General features: G+C 35.6%; 1 protein-coding gene across 1 annotated transcript in view; it reads left to right on the top strand.

Moving 5' to 3' along the window:
- Positions 1-17,765, top strand: part of DNAI4 (dynein axonemal intermediate chain 4) — a 121,866-nt gene extending 104,101 nt beyond the window's left edge. The window contains 4 exon segments of the mRNA XM_007164301.3: positions 4,430-4,528; positions 5,172-5,398; positions 8,007-8,163; positions 16,539-17,765. Coding sequence (XP_007164363.2) covers positions 4,430-4,528; positions 5,172-5,398; positions 8,007-8,163; positions 16,539-16,601 — 546 coding nt within the window. The 3' untranslated portion in view covers positions 16,602-17,765.
- The last annotated feature ends 1,105 nt before the right edge of the window (positions 17,766-18,870 follow it).

The raw sequence follows: 18,870 nt of genomic DNA, 5'->3' as shown, positions 1-18,870 counted from the left end.
GGCTGTGCTGGGTCTTCGTTTCTGTGCGAGGGCTTTCTCCAGTTTCGGAGAGCGGGGGCCACTCTTCATCGCGGTGCGCGGGCCTCTCACTGTCGCAGCCTCTCTTGTTGTGGAGCACAGGCTCCAGTCGCGCAGGCTCAGTAATTGTGGCTCACGGGCCTAGTTGCTCCGCGGCATGTGGGATCCTCCCAGACCAGGGCTCGAACCCGTGTGCCCTGCATTGGCAGGCAGACTCTCAGCCACTGCGCCACCAGGGAAGCCCCTCAATTCTTTTTATTGTTTTTTCTTTATTCTGCTCTGCAGTAGTTACTTCCACTATTTTATCTTCCAGGTCACTTATTGTTCTTCTGCCTCAGTTATTCTGCTATTGATCCCTTCTAGAGAATTTTTAATTTCATTTATTGTGTTGTTCATCACTGTTTGTTTGCTCTTTAGTTCTTCTAGGTCCTTGTTAAATGTTTCTTGTATTTTCTCCATTCTATTTCCCAGATTTTGGATCATCTTTACTATCATTATTCTGAATTATTTTTCAGGTAGACTGCCTATTTCCTCTTGATTTGTTAGGTCTGGTGGGTTTTTACCTTGCTCCTTCATCTGCTGTGTGTTTCTCTGTCTTCTCATTTTGCTTAACTTACTGTGTTTGGGGTATCCTTTTCGCTGGCTGCAGGTTCATAGTTCCCGTTGTTTTTGGTGTCTGCCCCCAGTGACTAAGGTTGGTTCAGTGGCTTGTGTAGGCTTCCTGGTGGAGGGGACTAGTGCCTGTGTTCTGGTGGATGAGGCTGAATCTTGTCTTTCTGGTGGGCAGGTCCACGTCTGGTGTTGTGTTTTGGGGTGTCTGTGGCCTTATTATGATTTTAGGCAGCCTCTCTGCTAATGGGTGGGTTTGTGTTCCTGTCTTGCTAGTTGTTTGGCATAGGGTGTCCAGCACTGTAGCTTGCTGGTCGTTGAGTGGAGCTGGGTCTTGGTGTTGAGATGGAGATCTCTGGGAGATTTTTGCCATTTGATATTACTGGGAGCTGGGAGGTCTTCTGTGGACCAGTGTCCTGAACTTGGCTCTCCCACCTCAGAGGCACAGCCCTGACACCTGGCTGGAGCACCAAGAGCCTGTCACCCACATGGCTCAGAATAAAAGGGAGAAAAGAAAGAAAGAAAGAAAGAAGAAGATAAAATAAAATAAAGTTATTAAAATAAAAAATAGTAATTAATAAAATATTTTTAAAAAGTAGTAAAAGAAATAAAAGGAAGAAAGAAAGAAAGTAGAGAGTAACCAAACCAAAAACAAATCCACCAATGATAACAAGCACTAACAATTATACTAAAAAAAAAGAAAAAAAAAAAAGGACAGATAGAACCCTAGGACAAATGGTAAAAGCAAAGCTATACAGACAAAATCACACACAGAAGCATACACATGCACAATCACAAAAAGAGAAAAAGGGGAAAAATATATATATATATCGTTGCTCCCAAAGTCCACCTCCTCAATTTGGGATGATTCATTGTCTATTCAGGTATTCCACAGATGCAGGGTACATCAATCTGATTGTGGAGATTTAATCCGCTGCTCCTGAGGCTGCTGGGAGAAATTTCCCTTTCTCTTCTTTGTTCGCACAGCTCCCAGGGTTCAGCTTTGGATTTGGACCCGGTTCTGCATGTAGGTCGCCTGAGGGTGTCTGTTCTTTGCTCGGACAGGACGGGGTTAAAGGAGCAGCTGCTCTGGGGGCTCTGGCTCACTCAGGCCGGGGAGAGGGAGGGGTACGGATGCGGGGCAAGCCTGCAGCGGCAGAGGCCAGCGTGACGTTGCAGCAGCCTGAGGCGCACCGTGCGTTCTCCTGGGGAAGTTGTCCGTGGATCACGGGACCCTGGCAGTGGCGGGCTGCACAGGCTCGTGGGAGGGGAGGTGGGGATAGTGACCTGTGCTCACACACAGGCTTCTTGGTGGCGGCAGCAGCAGCCTTAGCATCTCATGCCTGTTTCTGGGGTCTGTGCTGATAGCCGCGGCTCACGCCCGTCTCTGGAGCTCCTTTAAGTGGCGCTCTGAATCCCCTCTCCTCGCGCACCAGGAAACAAAGAGGCAAGAAAAAGTCTCTTGTCTCTTCGGCAGCTCCAGACTTTTTCCCGGACTCCCTCCCAGCTAGCTGTAGCGCACTAGCCCCTTCAGGCTGTGTTCACGCCGCCAACCCCAGTCCTCTCCCTGCGATCCAACCGAAGCCCAAGCCTCAGCTCCCAGCCCCCGCCCGCCCCGGCAGGTGAGCAGACAAGCCTCTCGGGCTGGTGAGTGCTGGTCGGCACTGATCCTCTGTGAGGGAATCTCTCTGCTTTGCCCTCCGCACCCCTGTTGCTGCGCTGTCCTCCGTGGCTCCGAAGCTTCCCCCCTCTGCCACCCGCAGTCTCTGCCCGCGAAGGAGCTTCCTAGTGTGTGGAAACCTTTCCTCCTTTACAGCTCCCTCCCACTGGTGCAGGTCCCATCCCTATTCTTTTGTCTCTGTTTTTTCTTTTTTCTTTTTGCCCTACCCAGGTATGCGGGGAGTTTCTTGCCTTTTGGGAGGTCTGAGGTCTTCTGCCAGCGTTCAGTAGGTGTTCTGTAGGAGTTGTTCCACATGTAGATGTATTTCTGATGTATTTGTGGGGAGGAAGGTGATCTCCAGGTCTTACTCTTCCGCCATCTTGAAGCTCCCCCCCACACCATTTTTATACTTAGTTTCATTATTGATGTAGTTTGGTTTGAGTCTATCCTCTTGGTTGACTAATTTATTGATGGGAAATGGTGTGAAATACTTTTGGCCTCCTTGCCTGGAGGCAGGACTCTGAAGGGCTATCTCAGCACCAAAGCTTCTTATAGGCTGGGCTGAGCCCTTTGTTGCAAGTACATCATAATTCAAACTAAATCTCTACCCGTTCTTGTTTCCCTCAAAGGTTGTTCTTGAGAGAACTTCCCAGTAAACCTCTTGCATGGAGATCTCAGTGTCTCAGAGTTTATATACTGAGGAACCCAACTTTAGACAGTGACCTTGAAGATCTTTAGAGAAAGATGACCTACTTATAAACAGTATTGGAATAATCATTACCCACATTAAAAAAAAAAGGAATTAGATTCCTATCACATCATACACAAAAACTTTTAGAAGAAAATGTGGGAGAATATCTCTATGACTTCCAAGTAGGAACAATTTCTTAAAGCACAAAAAATGCTAACTTTATAAAAATTATAATACCAGCTACATTAAAATGAGAATTTCTGTTTACTAAAAGACACTGAAGAAAGTACATGAAAAGATAAGCCATATACTGGGAGAAGATATTTGCAACATATATAATAGGCAAAGCCTATGTAATAGAATATATAAAGAACGTATTCAAATGAATATGAAAAAGGAGTATTAACATTATAAAATGGTCAAGAGATATGAACAGAAGAGGAGATACAAATGGCCAATAAACACAAAAATGTGCTCAACCTTGTTAATATGCACATAAAGGGAACTTAAAACCATTAGGTATAATTTTACACCTAATAGAATGGCAAAATTTAAGATTTCTGATGTAACCAACTATTGAAGAGAATGTGTGTCAAAGGGAAATTTTATATAGTGCTGAATGTAAATCGGTAATACTACTTTGGGAAAAAAATTATACTTTATTGTGTAATTTAAACTACATATACCCCATAACCTAGTAATTGCATTCTTAAGTTCTGGTGTATGCTAAGCAGTGGGTCTCATATTTCAGTGTACTTACAAATTACTTGGGAATCTTGTTAAAATGCAGATTCTGATTCAGTAGGTCTGGGACAGGGCCTGAAATTCTGCAACTGTACAGTGCTCCCAGGTGAGGCTGACTCTACATAGTCAGGACTTAGAGCACTGACTTTCAGACTTTTTGATTATGACTTCATTGTAGAAAATACATTTTAAATCCCTATTTGGTACATAAATTTAGAGTTAAAAGATGTCTGAGACTCCATCTAGTTCAATCTCTCATTCCCAGCAAGAATAATTTCTTCAGCCTTATGTACATGAATAGTTATTGTTAAGTCATTTGTCTTCTCTTTGACTAGTTCTAATGAAAGAACACTTACTATTTCCCTGGATTGTTAGTTCCATTGTCAGGTAGCTCTAAATGTTAGAAAGTTTCTTCCTCATTTTAAGCCAGTGTTTGTTCATGTAAATTCTAAACAGGATACAAAGTTCTACCCTTTATTCCAGCAAAGAAAAACATCTGTATTTTCTTTGCACAGTAGTCCTTCAGGTAATTTAATTATTGTAAAATCATGATAGAAAGAAAAAGACAACAATCAACTGTCTTCTAGATAGTATTTCTAGTTTGGTTCTTGAATTGTCTCTAAGGGATCTTGAATCATCTAATCTTCTATTTAACACATTTACTAATATATCACAAGCAAATGCATTTTGATTTTTTTGTGTTATAGGACACAAATATCTATTTGGCTGGCACTGAAGAAGGTCATATTCACAAATGTTCTTGTTCATATAATGAGCAATATCTAGATACCTACAGAGGACACAAGGTTAGTTTAATTATAGTAGGTATGGAAAATTTTATCTTGCAATATTTCTGAAAAAAATAGTATCATTAGGCACAGCATTTTTTATAAAATAATTTACAACTTCAGAGTTAAAAATACCAGCTTGAATTAAGTGCTTTCTTATACAGAAAACACCAGTAATATGGGGGGCATTTAATTTGGCTTCTAGGTATCCTTGATTTCTTCTTGCCAGTTGTGGAAGCCACATTTTTATTTGTTTCTAAAAGACTTTGCTTATGTTGACATGCTGATCCCAAAGTGAAATTGTCTCTGGCATATGCCTATTCTCTACATTTTTTATGATTGTTCCAACTATGTTTTCTTCATTTTCTCCCTTATTTCTGTTTATTTTCCTTAACATTCCTTATATTTTTACAAGTAGTATAATATGTATTAATATTTAGTGAGTATTGTAGCAACTATATTTTTATGTTTCTGAATGGCATAATTTAGGGAAAAGATTCAATTTATGGCCTTACTCTCAGGTAAAATAATACCCACACAATAATTACATGGTGTATAAGCTTTTAGAAATCTGAGCATTTTTAATTTGTTGGTCAAATTTAAAGTATAAGAGGTTAAATCCTACTTACCTATGTATTTTAATTTATTTTTCTAATTCCAGGGTCCAGTGTATAAAATAGCATGGAATCCATTTTGTCATGATGTATTCTTAAGCTGTTCTGCAGATTGGGGTGTTATTATATGGCAACATGAGAATCTTAAGCCATTTTTGAGTTTTTATCCAACTACTTATGTTGTTTATGATGTTGCCTGGTCTCCAAAATCATCCTATATATTTGCAGCTGCAAACGAGAGCAGAGTGGAGATTTGGGACCTTCACATCAGCACGTAAGTGTTAATATTTTTCTCGGAGTTATTTCTAATAGAAGCAGTTCAATCTAAATGATACCTGATAGTATTGACATTGGTTAGAGAGAACTGTAGTTACTTTAAAACAAGTAATAGTTTACACTGTGAGAGTCCTTTGTGAATAAAGAGATATGCCAGGATAATAAATATATTTTTGAACCTGCAAAGTATTATTTTATTTAAGAAAAACAAGGAATGTAGTGTAAAATTATGACATGGGGAAAAAGTTTGCAAAACATTCACGTGGAAAGAAGGTGTTTTAACTTTTCAATATCCATATTTGCTTAATTCTTGTCAGCTGTTCAATACTGTTTCAAATATCCTGAATTAATAACTATACCAACAAAATTCATCCCCAGTGTTTCCACAGAAGACATTAAAATACGATCAAATTATTTTTTCCTTTTCTTCAACCAAAATAGTCTTTCTTAGTCCTTTTTGTGCAAAAATATTACAAGAGCACTTTAAACGGAAACACTGAAATAACATGCCAACATTTCAGAGCACATTTAAAACACCCAGATAATTCTTGAAATTACCATATTCTAAAATAGAATAATATATTAATGTTAATTACTTATACCATACGTCATTTTAAAAATATTTGAATGAAAAATATTTGAATGAAAATAGGTTACCTTACTCCATCTCCATAAACTTTTACAGGCTGATATAGGATATCATAACTAGCTTGAATTCTTTGTCATTGCCTGGTTTATGGAAGAATGCAGAGAGGCACTGTTCTAATTGTGTCTAACTAAAGACTTTCTATAATAAGATAAAGAAAGGGAGCAAAATAAGTATTTTTTATAATATTTACTTATTCTCTTACCTTGCTTTAAAACATATTTGAAGGGGCATGCATTTAATTAAAATTTTTTATTTTAAGTGTTACAACAAAGTTATGAGAGTGCCATCTAGGCCATCTATCCTTTTTAATATGAAAGCTTATACAATGCTGGAATAAAGTGTTTAATGGTTCTGTAATACTTATTCAATCAATATTTCAATATTGGAAAACGTAGATCTTTAGGCAAGTTATTAGCAGATGAAGCATGGAAATACATTCTTGTTTAAAATAAATGACATAAAATTCAATGGGTTTATTATTAATTGCAAATTTTTCCCTAGAGATTAATAATTTAGTAACTGGAAAATTTCATCATGGCTTGTTCTATAAAACAGTTTGACCCAAAAATCAAGGATTACAACACAATGCAATTTATTTTTGAGTATGACATGACTAAAGTAGAAAGTGGCTACTTAAATGATCCTACCTCTGATTTTATTTTTTCTAGTAAAATTGTAGTTCCCAGGGCAACATTTCTTCAGAAGTATGCAAGTGACTGCTGCTGTTATTTTATAAGGGTGTCAATGGATTGCTTTGGATAACCAAGAGTAGGAAAGGTTCTTGTTCAGAGAACCTTTGAACAAGGTTTTCAATCTTGTTCAGATTCATTTATTTTTTAATTTTATTTTTAATTATTTTTAATAAATGTATTTATTTTATTTTATTTTTGGCTGCGTTGGGTCTTCGTTGCTGCCTGCGGGCTTTCTTTAGTTGCGGTGAGCGGGGGCTACTCTTTGTTGTGATGTATGGGCTTCTTATTGCCGTGGCTTCTCTTCTTGCAGAGCACGGACTCTAGGCATGCGGGCTCAGTAGTTGTGGCACAGGGGCTCAGTAGTTGTGGCTCATGGGCTCTAGAGCGCAGGCTCAGTAGTTGTGGAGCACAGACTTAGTTGCTCCACAGGGATGTGGGATCTTTCCGGACCAGGGCTGGAACCCATGTCCCCTGCACTGGCAGGCGGATTATAAACCACTGCGCCACCAGGGAAGCCCCAGATTCATTTATGTTCCAGGGGTTCATTTGGATCAAAACATCCTTCTGTTAAGAGACATTTATTATTTAAGGAGTTGTATTAGGGATCTTCAGAGAAACTAAACCAATAAAGAGAGTGAGAGAGATTTAAAAATATCGGCTCACATGATTGTGGGACCTGGCAAGTCCCAAGCCGGCATGACAGGCTGGCAACCTGGAATTTCCATCAGAGGAGTCCATGTTGCAGTCTTGAATACAAAGGCAGTCTGGAGGCAGAATTTTATTCTACTTCAGAGACCTCAGTCTTTTCTTTTAAGGCTTTCAACAGATTGGATGAGGCCAACTCACTTTACGGAGGGTAATCTGCTTTATTCAAATTCTACTGATTTAAGTTAATCATATCTTAAAAAAAAAAAAAAAAGATACCTTCACAGCAACGTGTAGACTGGTGTTTGATCAAACACTGGGTACCACAGCCTAGCCAAGTTAATGCATAAAATTACTCATCATGGGAATTTAAATTATGAGTTCACATCTTAATTGTGAACTGCTTTAATTTATTTAGTTGAAATTAGTTTATTGAAAAAATGAAAGTTTTGATTGAATAAAGAGTGAGAAGCAGTTATTTTGCTCTTGGAAACACAGAAAGAAGCTTTTGGTTTTTGTTACTTACATGAAATCACAAATATCTCAGATTTTTCTTAGTCTGTATCTAAAAAGAACATATTAACAACAACTAAATTTACAAATAAAATATTTCATTACAGTTTGGACCCTCTGATTGTGAATGTCGCTAACCCTGGAATCAAATTCACAACTGTTCTCTTCACTAAGCAAACAGATTGCCTTCTGGTGGGAGACAGTGATGGACAAGTTGCTGTGTATGAATTAAGAAATATGCCCACTGCTTTGGACTCTAACCGGGTAAGACTCAAAAGTCAAAATTTTTTGTCATTCTGTGATTTTATTCAGTTGTAATTTTGTGTCATGGAAGAGATTTACGTTTCTTAAACGTATGTTAAGTGTGGTGCAATGGAAAGAATGTAAGTCCGAAGAGTTGCTACCTACTAGGTGTGGCCCCTACTAGGCTTATTTTCTTTGAGTCTCACGTTCTCTAGCTGTAAAATTAAATAATGTTGTTGGGCAGAATAATTATAAATATTATATGAAATAACTTAAAATTGTCCCTAGTATATGGTTGGGACTGTTTACTGCAAATATTCAAAGACTTTTACAAGAAATATTTTTAGATATTATCCAGTGTTCCTGAAATTGGCATTTGTTTCTGTTGGTTTAGCATTATCCTCTTCCCTTACTCTGATTTTCAAATATCAAAACTTTGTTGTAAAACTTTGACAAGCAAATCCGTATTGCTAGATGCCCATTATTTTAAAAATTATTTATGTATTTATATATTTACTTATTGTTTTAAAAAAATTTAAATTGAAGTATAGTTGATTTACAATGTTATATTAGTTTCAGGTGTACAACATAGTGATTTGATATTTTTATAGAGCATACTTAAAGTTATTATAAAATATTGGGTATATATCCTGTGTTGTACATTACATCCTTGTATCTTATTTATTTTATACCTGGTAATTTGTACCTCTTAATCCCCTTCCCTTATCTGCTACTTTCCCCTCCCCTCTCCCCACTGGTAACCACTAATTTGTTCTCTGTATCTATGAGTCTTGTTTCGTTCTGTTACATTCATTCATTTGTTTTAGTTTTTAGATTCCACATATATGTGAAAACATATAGTGTTTATTTTTCTCTGACTTACTTCACTAAGCATAATGCCCTCCAGGTCCATCCATGTTGCTGCAAATGGCAACATTTTATTTTTTTATGGCTGAGTAATATTCCATTGTATATATACCATATAGATGCCCATTATTTTCAATTTTTTCTGTTTATGTTTAAATTTCTATTTTAAGGAGTAATATGGTAATTATTATCATGAATATATCAACATGTTAAAAATATTAAAAATATGTACAAATCAATAAGAAAAAACATTAAGACTCCAATAGAAGCATGAGTAATGGTCAGGAACAGTTCATTCACAAAAAATGGCTAGTAAATATATTTTAAAATTTAACCTCACTAATAAAAAATTGTTAAATTAAAATGTGATACCATTCTCATATATCAAATTAACGAAGTTTTTTTTAAATTGTACTACTTATTCCTGGCAAACATTTGATAAGATAGGTCCTCTCCTATACTGATGGTTGAAATAGAAATTGGTATAACTTCTTTGGAAGCAATTTGGCAATCTGAACCAGAATTGTACACTTTTGGGACTCTATGCTACAGAAATATTCATAAAGGCAATCAAAGAAATTAGTTATAGCATATTTTGTGATGTGATGAGGAAAAAAAAAAAAGAAAGAAAAGGAAAGAAAAAAAGAAAAAGGAAACAATCTAAATATCCAGCCAGAGGGAAACATGACCAGGAAAGTCAGATGTGCTGATTAGATTTGGGGCACATGTCGGAAGTGCAGTTCTACCCCAACATATGGACTATAAATGTTAAACAAACAAACAAACAAGCAAACAAACAGAGAATACCTACCTATATACATACTAGCTTGCTTGGGACTTTGTACTTGTCATTCCCTCTCCCTAAAATCCACACAGTTTGTTCCTCTACCCACTGCAAGTCTTTGCTCAAATGTCACTTTCTTAGTGAAGTCTTCACTGGCCACCTTATTTAAAATTGCAACCTCCACTCTTGCCCACATTCCCTATTCAATACTCTTCCATAACTTATTTTTCGTAGTAACACTTACTTGGTATATACCATATTCTTTATTATTTTTTTATTTTTTATTTTTTTTTTAAATTGGAAACGGGCGGAGGAGAAGGGCTTTTTTTTTAAAAGAATTTTATTTATTTATTTATTTATATATGGCTGTGTTGGGTCTTAGTTTCTGTGTGAGGGCTTCCTCCAATTGCAGCAAGTGGGGGCCGCTCTTCATCGTGGTGCGCAGGCCTCTTACCATCGCGGCCTCTCTTGTTGCGGAGCACAGGCTCCAGACGCGTAGGCTCAGTAATTGTGGCTCACGGGCCTAGTTGCTCCGCGGCATGTGGGATCCTCCCAGACCAGGGCTCGAACCCATGTCCCCTGCATTGGCAGGCAGATTCTCAACCACTGCGCCACCAGGGAAGCCCCTACCATATTCTTTATTGATTTATTTTGTTAATTGCTAGTCTTCCACAGCTAGATTTTAAGCGCCACGTAAACAGTGAATTTTGTCTCTTTTGTTCTGGGCTATATCCCTGTGGCCTAGGACAGTGTCTGGCTTGTAGTAGTTAATCAATAGATGTTTTTGAATAAATATGCATTGAAAAACTAGAGAAAAATTCAACATATTAGAAGCATTATTTTTTAGGGGTAGGATCATGAATGAATTTTAGTCTTTTACTTATCCATTTTACAAATCATTACACTACACAAAGTAATTTTAAAAATACATTGGTCTCCTTACATAACAATTTTAGTCTGCTCTGAGACGTGCAGCCCTAATGGCTTATTTTTGCCATATAAAACATCTTAATATTTTCAATTTCTCACACATTCATTGAATGCAAGATATTTTAACAGGATGAGGATGTTTGTGCCCACAGTGAACCTTGTTTAAGATAGCTCAACAACCAAAAGGAATTAAAAGAGAATTCTATTCTTTATTTAAGCCTCTCAAAGAAACATTAAAATGGATCCAAATATATAGTTCATAGTATTCCTTTTTCTTCTTCTGTCCATATCTCTCAAACCCTAAATATAGCTTCAAGGCCTAAATCCATCCCTTTTTGTCTCTGTAATTCTTTCAGTTCTATCCCAGAAGAGCTCTAAGAACTTGTCCACAAACTCTGAACTTGGGGCAGTGGGGAGGGAGACTTGAATTGTTTCAAAATTTTTCTTAGTATGTGTTGGTGCACTGGTAGAAGGGAATCTATAAGCATTAGCAGGTTGGTTCTTTTCATCACATATGTTTTTCTGCAGTACCTATCAAGTACTACAACAATTTATCAATATAAATTATAATATTTTGTATACATGTCTTTCTTACTAGTTTGAGCTGCTTGAAACTTGTATGTTAAAGTATCTAGCATAGCGCTAGCACTTTAATAGGCATTCGGCAAATGTTGAATAGATGTGTGAATGAACAAACCTATAAACAAAAGGAATGTAGTTTCTAAGAAAGAAGCAACATATGCTTAAGAAACATAATCGAGTCATAAAGAACAAAATAAACAAACTCCTATAGGAGCACAGAGCAGGAAAACAGTTGACTTTTGAAAGGAGAATAGGAAGAAGAAAAGGAAAAAATAAGAATACTATAGGGAAGTCTTTCACAGAAGAGATTAAATTTCAACTGTGTTTTGGAGGATTAGGATTTTCTCTTGTAGACAAGAGAGTAGAATTGTTATTCCAGACTGAGTGAAAGGTTTAAGCAAAGATGTGGAATTGAAAAGGTCCATGGCACTTTTCATGTGGAAATGGTGAGTAGATTTTTTTGACTGGTAAAGAGATTGCTTGAGATAAAAGCAAGAAAAGGGCCAGTTGGGCCATCTGGGACCAGAAAATGTATGACTGCCATGATGAGGAATTTGAACTTTATTCTATAGATTATGGAAAGCCATTTAAGGTTTACAATTCTAGAAGTGACATGGGGGGAAACATTAGACGCCCATCTCACATTTTGTACAATGGTGAACTCCAAATGGATTGAAGACTGTGAAAAGTAAACGAACTCCTAGAAGAAAATGTAGGATAATATCTTAATGATTTAAGGTCAAGGATAGATTTTTTTTTTAAATGACCACCCCAAATCCCCTAATTTTTTCAATTTTTTTCTTTTTCTTTATTTGTAAAATGGGTGTAATATTGGTACCAGAATCAAAGGTTGTTAGAAAGATTGAGTGAATATGTGCAAAGTAGTTAGAACTGTTACTGGCACATAGTAAGCTCTCAATAAATCTCAATTATTCTTTGTATGATTATTATGTCAAAATTAACATTTTCTGTTCAGGATTCCATATGCCAAGTTAAAAGAAACAGATTGGAAGAAGAAATTTCCAAGATATATAAAAGACATTTAATGTCCAGAATGTATAAAGAACTCCTACAAAACAAGGACAACTCAATTTTTAAAATAGGCAACGTATAAAATATTAACTCAGAGTAGAGGAAACTAGATTATCAAATAAATTTGTGAAGCAACATTCATTCTCACTAATAATGAGGGAATGTGCAATTAAAATTATACAAGATACCAGTTCATATTGATCAGATTTACAAAAATTAAAATATTAGCCAATACCAAGTATTAGCAGAGTTGTAGGGAACTAGGAATTCTTATGCAAGGGTCATGGGAATATGTTGAGATTCTCTTGCACATGTGTACCAGGAGACATGTATAAGGTAGCAATGTGAGTTTTTTTAAATGTTTCTTTTAGACATAGAGAAGATTACTCAGTCTAGGTTCATTTCAAACATTCACATTCAAATATGTTACAAAATTTTTAAAAAACTTTAGTTCACCTTAAGCTCTTACATTTAGATTATATATTTTATTATTCTAAGTCTAGGAAACTTTAATACCTACTTTTAAGTGAGTTTTTGTAACAATTAAATTCCTTTAAATTCTTTAAATTCCATTTATAGATTTAATATATTGGATTTTTAAGTACTTCAATCGTCTTAGGGCAAACAAATCTCAGATACTTAAGGAATTTTTATTAATTTAATATATTTAAAATATTGAATATGCTGAATCTTAAATTTTCCTAAATGTTTCAATGCTCTTTACAAATTAATAATATTTAAATCTATGATTACAAGTCTAAATCAATTACCTAATCACACATTAAAATTAGAATCACAAATTTATTTGTTAGACAATCAAATATGACAAATTCTTTTATATGTAATGAATATTTAAAATTCCAAGTATGTACAAATTCCTTAATACAAAAATATTAAAATTACCTGTTTGATTTACTACATTATTTCTATACACAACTTTTATTCTTCTCAGGCTAAAAATATGTTTTCCCAATAAAGAAACAAGTGAAACATTCCAAGTAGTTTTGGAGATTATTTTCTCAACTGGCTGAGATGCATATTGACGGTAGATGTTTAAGGACATTTTCCAGACTACCTTGGCTGCCAAGCTGAGCCCTATTTTACAGTTGATTTGTCAATGCCCTCCATATAGAATAGTCTCAAAGCCCGTGTCTCCTCAAGTCTAGTTATATATTACCAGCATATTCCATCTTCTCATGGAAGTCTGCAACCCTGAATGTGTTGCTGCATTACTTGATTCATTTCAGTTCATTTATTGACTGTGTCATTAATTCTAAATTACTACAGTTTTCCTATCTGGTAGGACTATAATTGTTCTAGATGTTTAAATGACATCTGTTTGGATTCTGTATATCTCCCAGGGCTTTGTTTAATTTGTTGGTAGTGGTCTGAAAAACATGCAAATGAGAAAAGAATGTTCATAACAGCCTTGTTTCTACATTGATAAATTGGAAACAATCTAAATGATCATCAGTGGGAGATTGGATAAATAAAATATGGCATAATTACATGAGTGATTACAATATAGAAGTTTAAATGATATATATTTCAATGTGTCAATATGACAAATTTTGAATAAACCTTAAATAACACAGTGTTGAGTGACAAAAGCAAATTGCAGGAAGGTAAATACAATATGTTATGATTTATGTAATATTATTTAAACACAAAAATCAAAATTATGTCCTTTACTGGTTATATTTATAGTTAGTAAAAGAAAGAATATAGGCTGGAATGTGAAAGAAGAATGTTTCATTTTTGTTTTGATTTGAATCAGTTAGAGACATCTTTTGTTTTGAGCAGTATGCTCTGTAAGCAGAAGGCTAAGCTCAGAGAGTCTGAATGTTTTCGACAAACGTGTGTGTGTGTGTGTGTGTGTGTGTGTGTGTGTGTGTTAATGATTTCAGTGCTGCTGAGCAAAATTTTCTTTTAACAAATATATTCCATAGGTTAGTAAATAAATACAATTTCCTAATACAAATAAGTTTTTCATTCTTTTTGGCCATTATATTTTAAAGGTTCAGGGTTATATTTCTGAGAGATTAAACAAAAAATTATTAATCAGGTTTTTAACCACAAGCTTAACTGATACGCTTCCTCCTTAGCTTTTCAGAGAATAATAATAATCATAGAAGTAATTTAAAGTCTCAAAGTAATTAATGTCAAACCATTATTTCCCATCAAGATGTCTTACCAAGTAACATTATGACCTACAATTTCTTCATTAATTTTAACCAAGAGTTAATCAAAATTTTGGAAGTCATATGATTTCACTATATAGGAAAGATGTACATCAAATTTATGGTAAAGGCTGCCTCTGGGAAGTGAAAGATGAGGGAAGAATAGGATTGGGGAAGGGTACAAAGAGAATTTCATCAGTAAAGTTTTATTTCTTTTATTAGAAAATATTCAAGGCAAAGATGATGTTTGTTGATTTGGGGTAAATATGTGTTTCACAAAGGCAAAGTACCAGACAGCCCATGCATAAAGTGTACCGGAGCAGGGTTCACTGAGGAAAACCCATGGAGAAGGGATCAATAGCAATTTTAGGACCACAACACCCACTCATATTCTCATTGCCCATCACTTTCTGTGGCCTTGCACAGCAGGAGAAGGACTTTGATCCTTGGGCTGTGGAGGAGGTTTTAAGTGACATAATTTCTGAAACTCTGGACCCTCCCAATGTGATCAAGGGTCAGAGTATTACTGTGATAGGACATGGCAGAACATTGGCTCTAGCCCTATCCTACTGACTCAGGGCTCATGGTTAGGGGTAACATCAGCCTGATGCCTGACATGAACAGGTGGTTGGGGTCCAAGCCTTGCAGTTATAACTTTGTGATGTAGCTAGCTGTTGACAGGATTTACCACCACATTAGCATTTATTGTTTGTTGAAGCACCAACTCCTCTCCTGGTGTGATGGGGTTTGGTTGATGGGGGCCTAAGTCTTGCATCGAACAGAATTATGGCTTAAGCACTTGGCAGAAGCTAATTTCAGTAGCACAAACCAACTCCTTTTCTGGAGGCAGCCTGTAGAGAATCACTCCTAAATACTGTATCTACTCTTATGTTTCAGTATACAAATGTTTGCCATCTTTTCCTCTGTACTTTTGAGTGTACATTTTTTCCCAAATTAAAGGGAAAACAAAAAGACAAGTGAAATCATCAAAAATATAAACACACGTGTGTGTGTGTGTGTGTGTGTGTATACACATTAATGTTGAGAGACACTGAAGACAGAAAAAATAGACCATTCATTCAATAAATATTTACTGAGTATGCACTATATGACAGGGTCTGTTTTAGGCACTAAGAATACAACTGTGAACAAACTACAGTAATGATCTACTACATTTGCCCAAGTGAGAGACTGAACTAGATTTAGGTAGGTTTGAGAAGCATCTTAGCAACTGATTTGATGTGTCAGAGCTTAAAGGATGGGGAAGTACCAAAGAGTATAGTGTAGGTTAAAAGACAGGAACTGACTTATGTATTATCTAAGGTGTTTATAACTCTTTAGAGTTTATAAAACACTTTCACCTACATTAGCTCATTCACCTCTTACAACAGTTTTTGGAAGTGGATGTTAGTATTTTCATTATGCATTCAAAGAAACTAAGATTCCCAGATATCAGTGATTTCCTCAAGATCACCTATATGTGATAGAGAAAACTCTAGTCTTCTGCTTCCATTTCCCATCTTTTCACTATGTCTTTCTTGAAAACTCACCTCCCATCTTTGGTTTCATTTACCCTTTTACTACAAAGATCATTATTATTAAATGAAATACAAAATCCACATAGAAATTCAGACATTTTACTCTCTCTAAATCAAATACTACAGATCAACAAAGAGCTTAAGGTAGCATCAAGACTAAAAGTTATTTTACAGATGAGAAAACTGAGATTTAAGCATTAAAGCTAAACAGGAGCTGCCAAAATTGTCCCTTTACTGAATCCTTATAAAATTGTTTATCACACTTCACTAAGAGAATCTCTCATAGGAAAGAGCAGGTTCATACTAGGAAGTACATGTTATTATTTAAACTTACCTTGGTTAGTTTCCTTTTACAATCTTATTAGATGCCCTTTATATGTGTATCATTAGCTTATAAATTTTAAATGGCATTTTAAAGACTACTTTACCTCTTAATTTGTGTTTTATTGCATTGTAATTGTGTGACTTTTATTTTCTTTCCAGGGAGATATAATAGATACTTTGCTTGGACCCAAGTCAAATCAAAGCATAATTCATCATCAGTAGTATCTTTTTTGTTGTTGTTTAAAGGAACAGTGTTTAATATCCAATAGTCTGGTTTGTATGCAGTAAGCTGGGATTTTGATTATAGAACACAATATTTGATGTATAACTTCCATCTAAATTTAATATAAACTTAATGAACTTTTACTTCAGAGAAATGTGTAAGTTTGTGATTTAAGCTAGTTGTAAGAGTTTTACTGGGTTTTTCTTAATTTTTTGAAATTTATTTCTATTCTTTTTCTTAGTCATAGTCCAAGTACATATATGTACATATAAAATATCCAAGTAAGTTAGAAATTGTTATTCCTTTAGAAGCAAAGCTTGGAATGTATTAGAATTATTTAAACCAGAATCTTTATTAAGACAAAGTTCCATACACTTTTAAATCTTCTGCTTTCTGAGCTGTGTTTTCCAGGGTTTATGAATTTTCCCAGTGTTAGTATTGTGAGAATACTGGATTTTCGTACCCAATTTTAAATAAGAATTTTATACTCTTAGATCTGAGAGCTGAAACTATAGAACATTAGAACATTGTTAACATCTATTTGTGTTACATCTATAATATAGAACATTGTTAGACTATTTGACAAACAAAAGACATGACAATAAATGTCAGAATTGCATTGTTTGGCCAGCAGGCATCATACACTCAGTTCAGAGAGAATTAGTCTGGGACACATCAGGGCATCCTCCTCTGCATCCTTCAGAATCTGCTCTGGGTTTTAAGCTCAGACTTAAGTGGGCCCAGAGATAAAGTAGAAGTCCCTGATCTGTAGTTTGCATCAGGATGTTATTTTGTGAAGGGTTCTAGAGCAAGCTTGTGGAAATTGGAGGAGTGGGAGGCAGCAACTCCTCCAAATATAGATCGCTAACTGTCTGTTCCATGCTGTTTGTCTTAAAAAGTCTTGGAGTTTGTTAACTGAGACCATAGGACAGTATAGCCTGTTCTATAAAGCATTCTAAGTAGAGAGGAGAGGATAAGGCACTTGAAGCTCACTAAACTGTTTGAAAAATAATATTAAAAATGAGAATGGAATCAGAGCAGCAGTGGGAGTTATCAATCTCCATTTCTTTGGAGCCATCCTTTAAACAAAAGCAAGGCAATTTTTAGGTGGACTGAAAGCTAAGGTCAGGTTATAAGGATTATAAATTTTCTGCTGGTGTAAGTCATTAACTCTTTGTCTTTTAAAAAGATTTGGACTTTCCATAATACTTTGTATAACAAAATAAAACTTAATTTAATTGAAAAAAATGTGTCTCTTTTTATTATATATTTTTGATGTTAAAAAATTTTCACACGTTCTATTCTCATTGTTCATCAGGCCTAAATGAAAAATAAAACTATTTTATTCTTCTTGGATCCTGGGCAACTGATCCTGAACTGAACCTATTCCATTGTATGGAATTCTACGACATATAGCCTTTTCAGATTGGCTTCTTTCATTTAGTAATATGAATTTAAGGTTCTTCCATGTCTGCTAATGGCTTTATAGCTCATTCCTTTTTAGTGCTGAATAATATTCCATTGTCTGGATGTACCACAGTTTGTCATTCACCTACTGAAGGACATTTTGGTTGAGTCCAAATTTTGGCACTTATGAATAAAGTTGCTATAAGCATCTTTGTACAGGTTTTTATGTGGAATAAGTTTTCAACTCCTTTGAGAAAATACCAAGGAGTGCAATTGCTGGATCGTATGGTAAGAGTATGTTTAGTTTTGTAAGAAAACAAAACAAAACCCTGAGCCATCTTCCAAAGTGGCTATACCGTTTTTCATTCCCACCAGCAATGTATGAGCATTCCTGTTGCTCTACATCCTCGCCAGCTTTGGTATTATCAGTGTTCCAGATTTCAGCCATTCTAGTAGGTGTGTAGTGGTACCTCATTATTGTTTTAATTTTCATTTCCTGGTAACATATAGAGTTTACCATAAAATGTTAAGAATTGAATGAGAATTCTGCTCAGTTGTTAGCCATCTCGTTTTATCTTTAAACACACACACTCACACACACAAAACACCAATGGGCTGGTTAAGGGCCTAAGGAGGGAGTGGTGAATGGGCTAACTTTAGGCTCCTATTTTGTTCTAGGTATTCATTTTTGCATTTGGTCATTCTCTGCCAGGCATCTCTCATAGAGAAGTTAAACTGTTGTCTGAGAGTAAGTTGTTAGCTGCTCTTCCAACTTCTGTAGGGAAGGAAGATTGTATTCTCTAGTATATAGTTGTACATCATATTTAGTGTGTTCATTTAGTTCACCTCTGTGTAGTTACA

The sequence above is a fragment of the Balaenoptera acutorostrata genome, chromosome 1 (genome assembly GCF_949987535.1).
Source record: "Balaenoptera acutorostrata chromosome 1, mBalAcu1.1, whole genome shotgun sequence".
Classification (NCBI taxonomy): domain Eukaryota; kingdom Metazoa; phylum Chordata; class Mammalia; order Artiodactyla; family Balaenopteridae; genus Balaenoptera; species Balaenoptera acutorostrata.
Note: the sequence above shows the minus strand (reverse complement) of the source record. Positions and strands in the feature narration are given on the sequence as shown.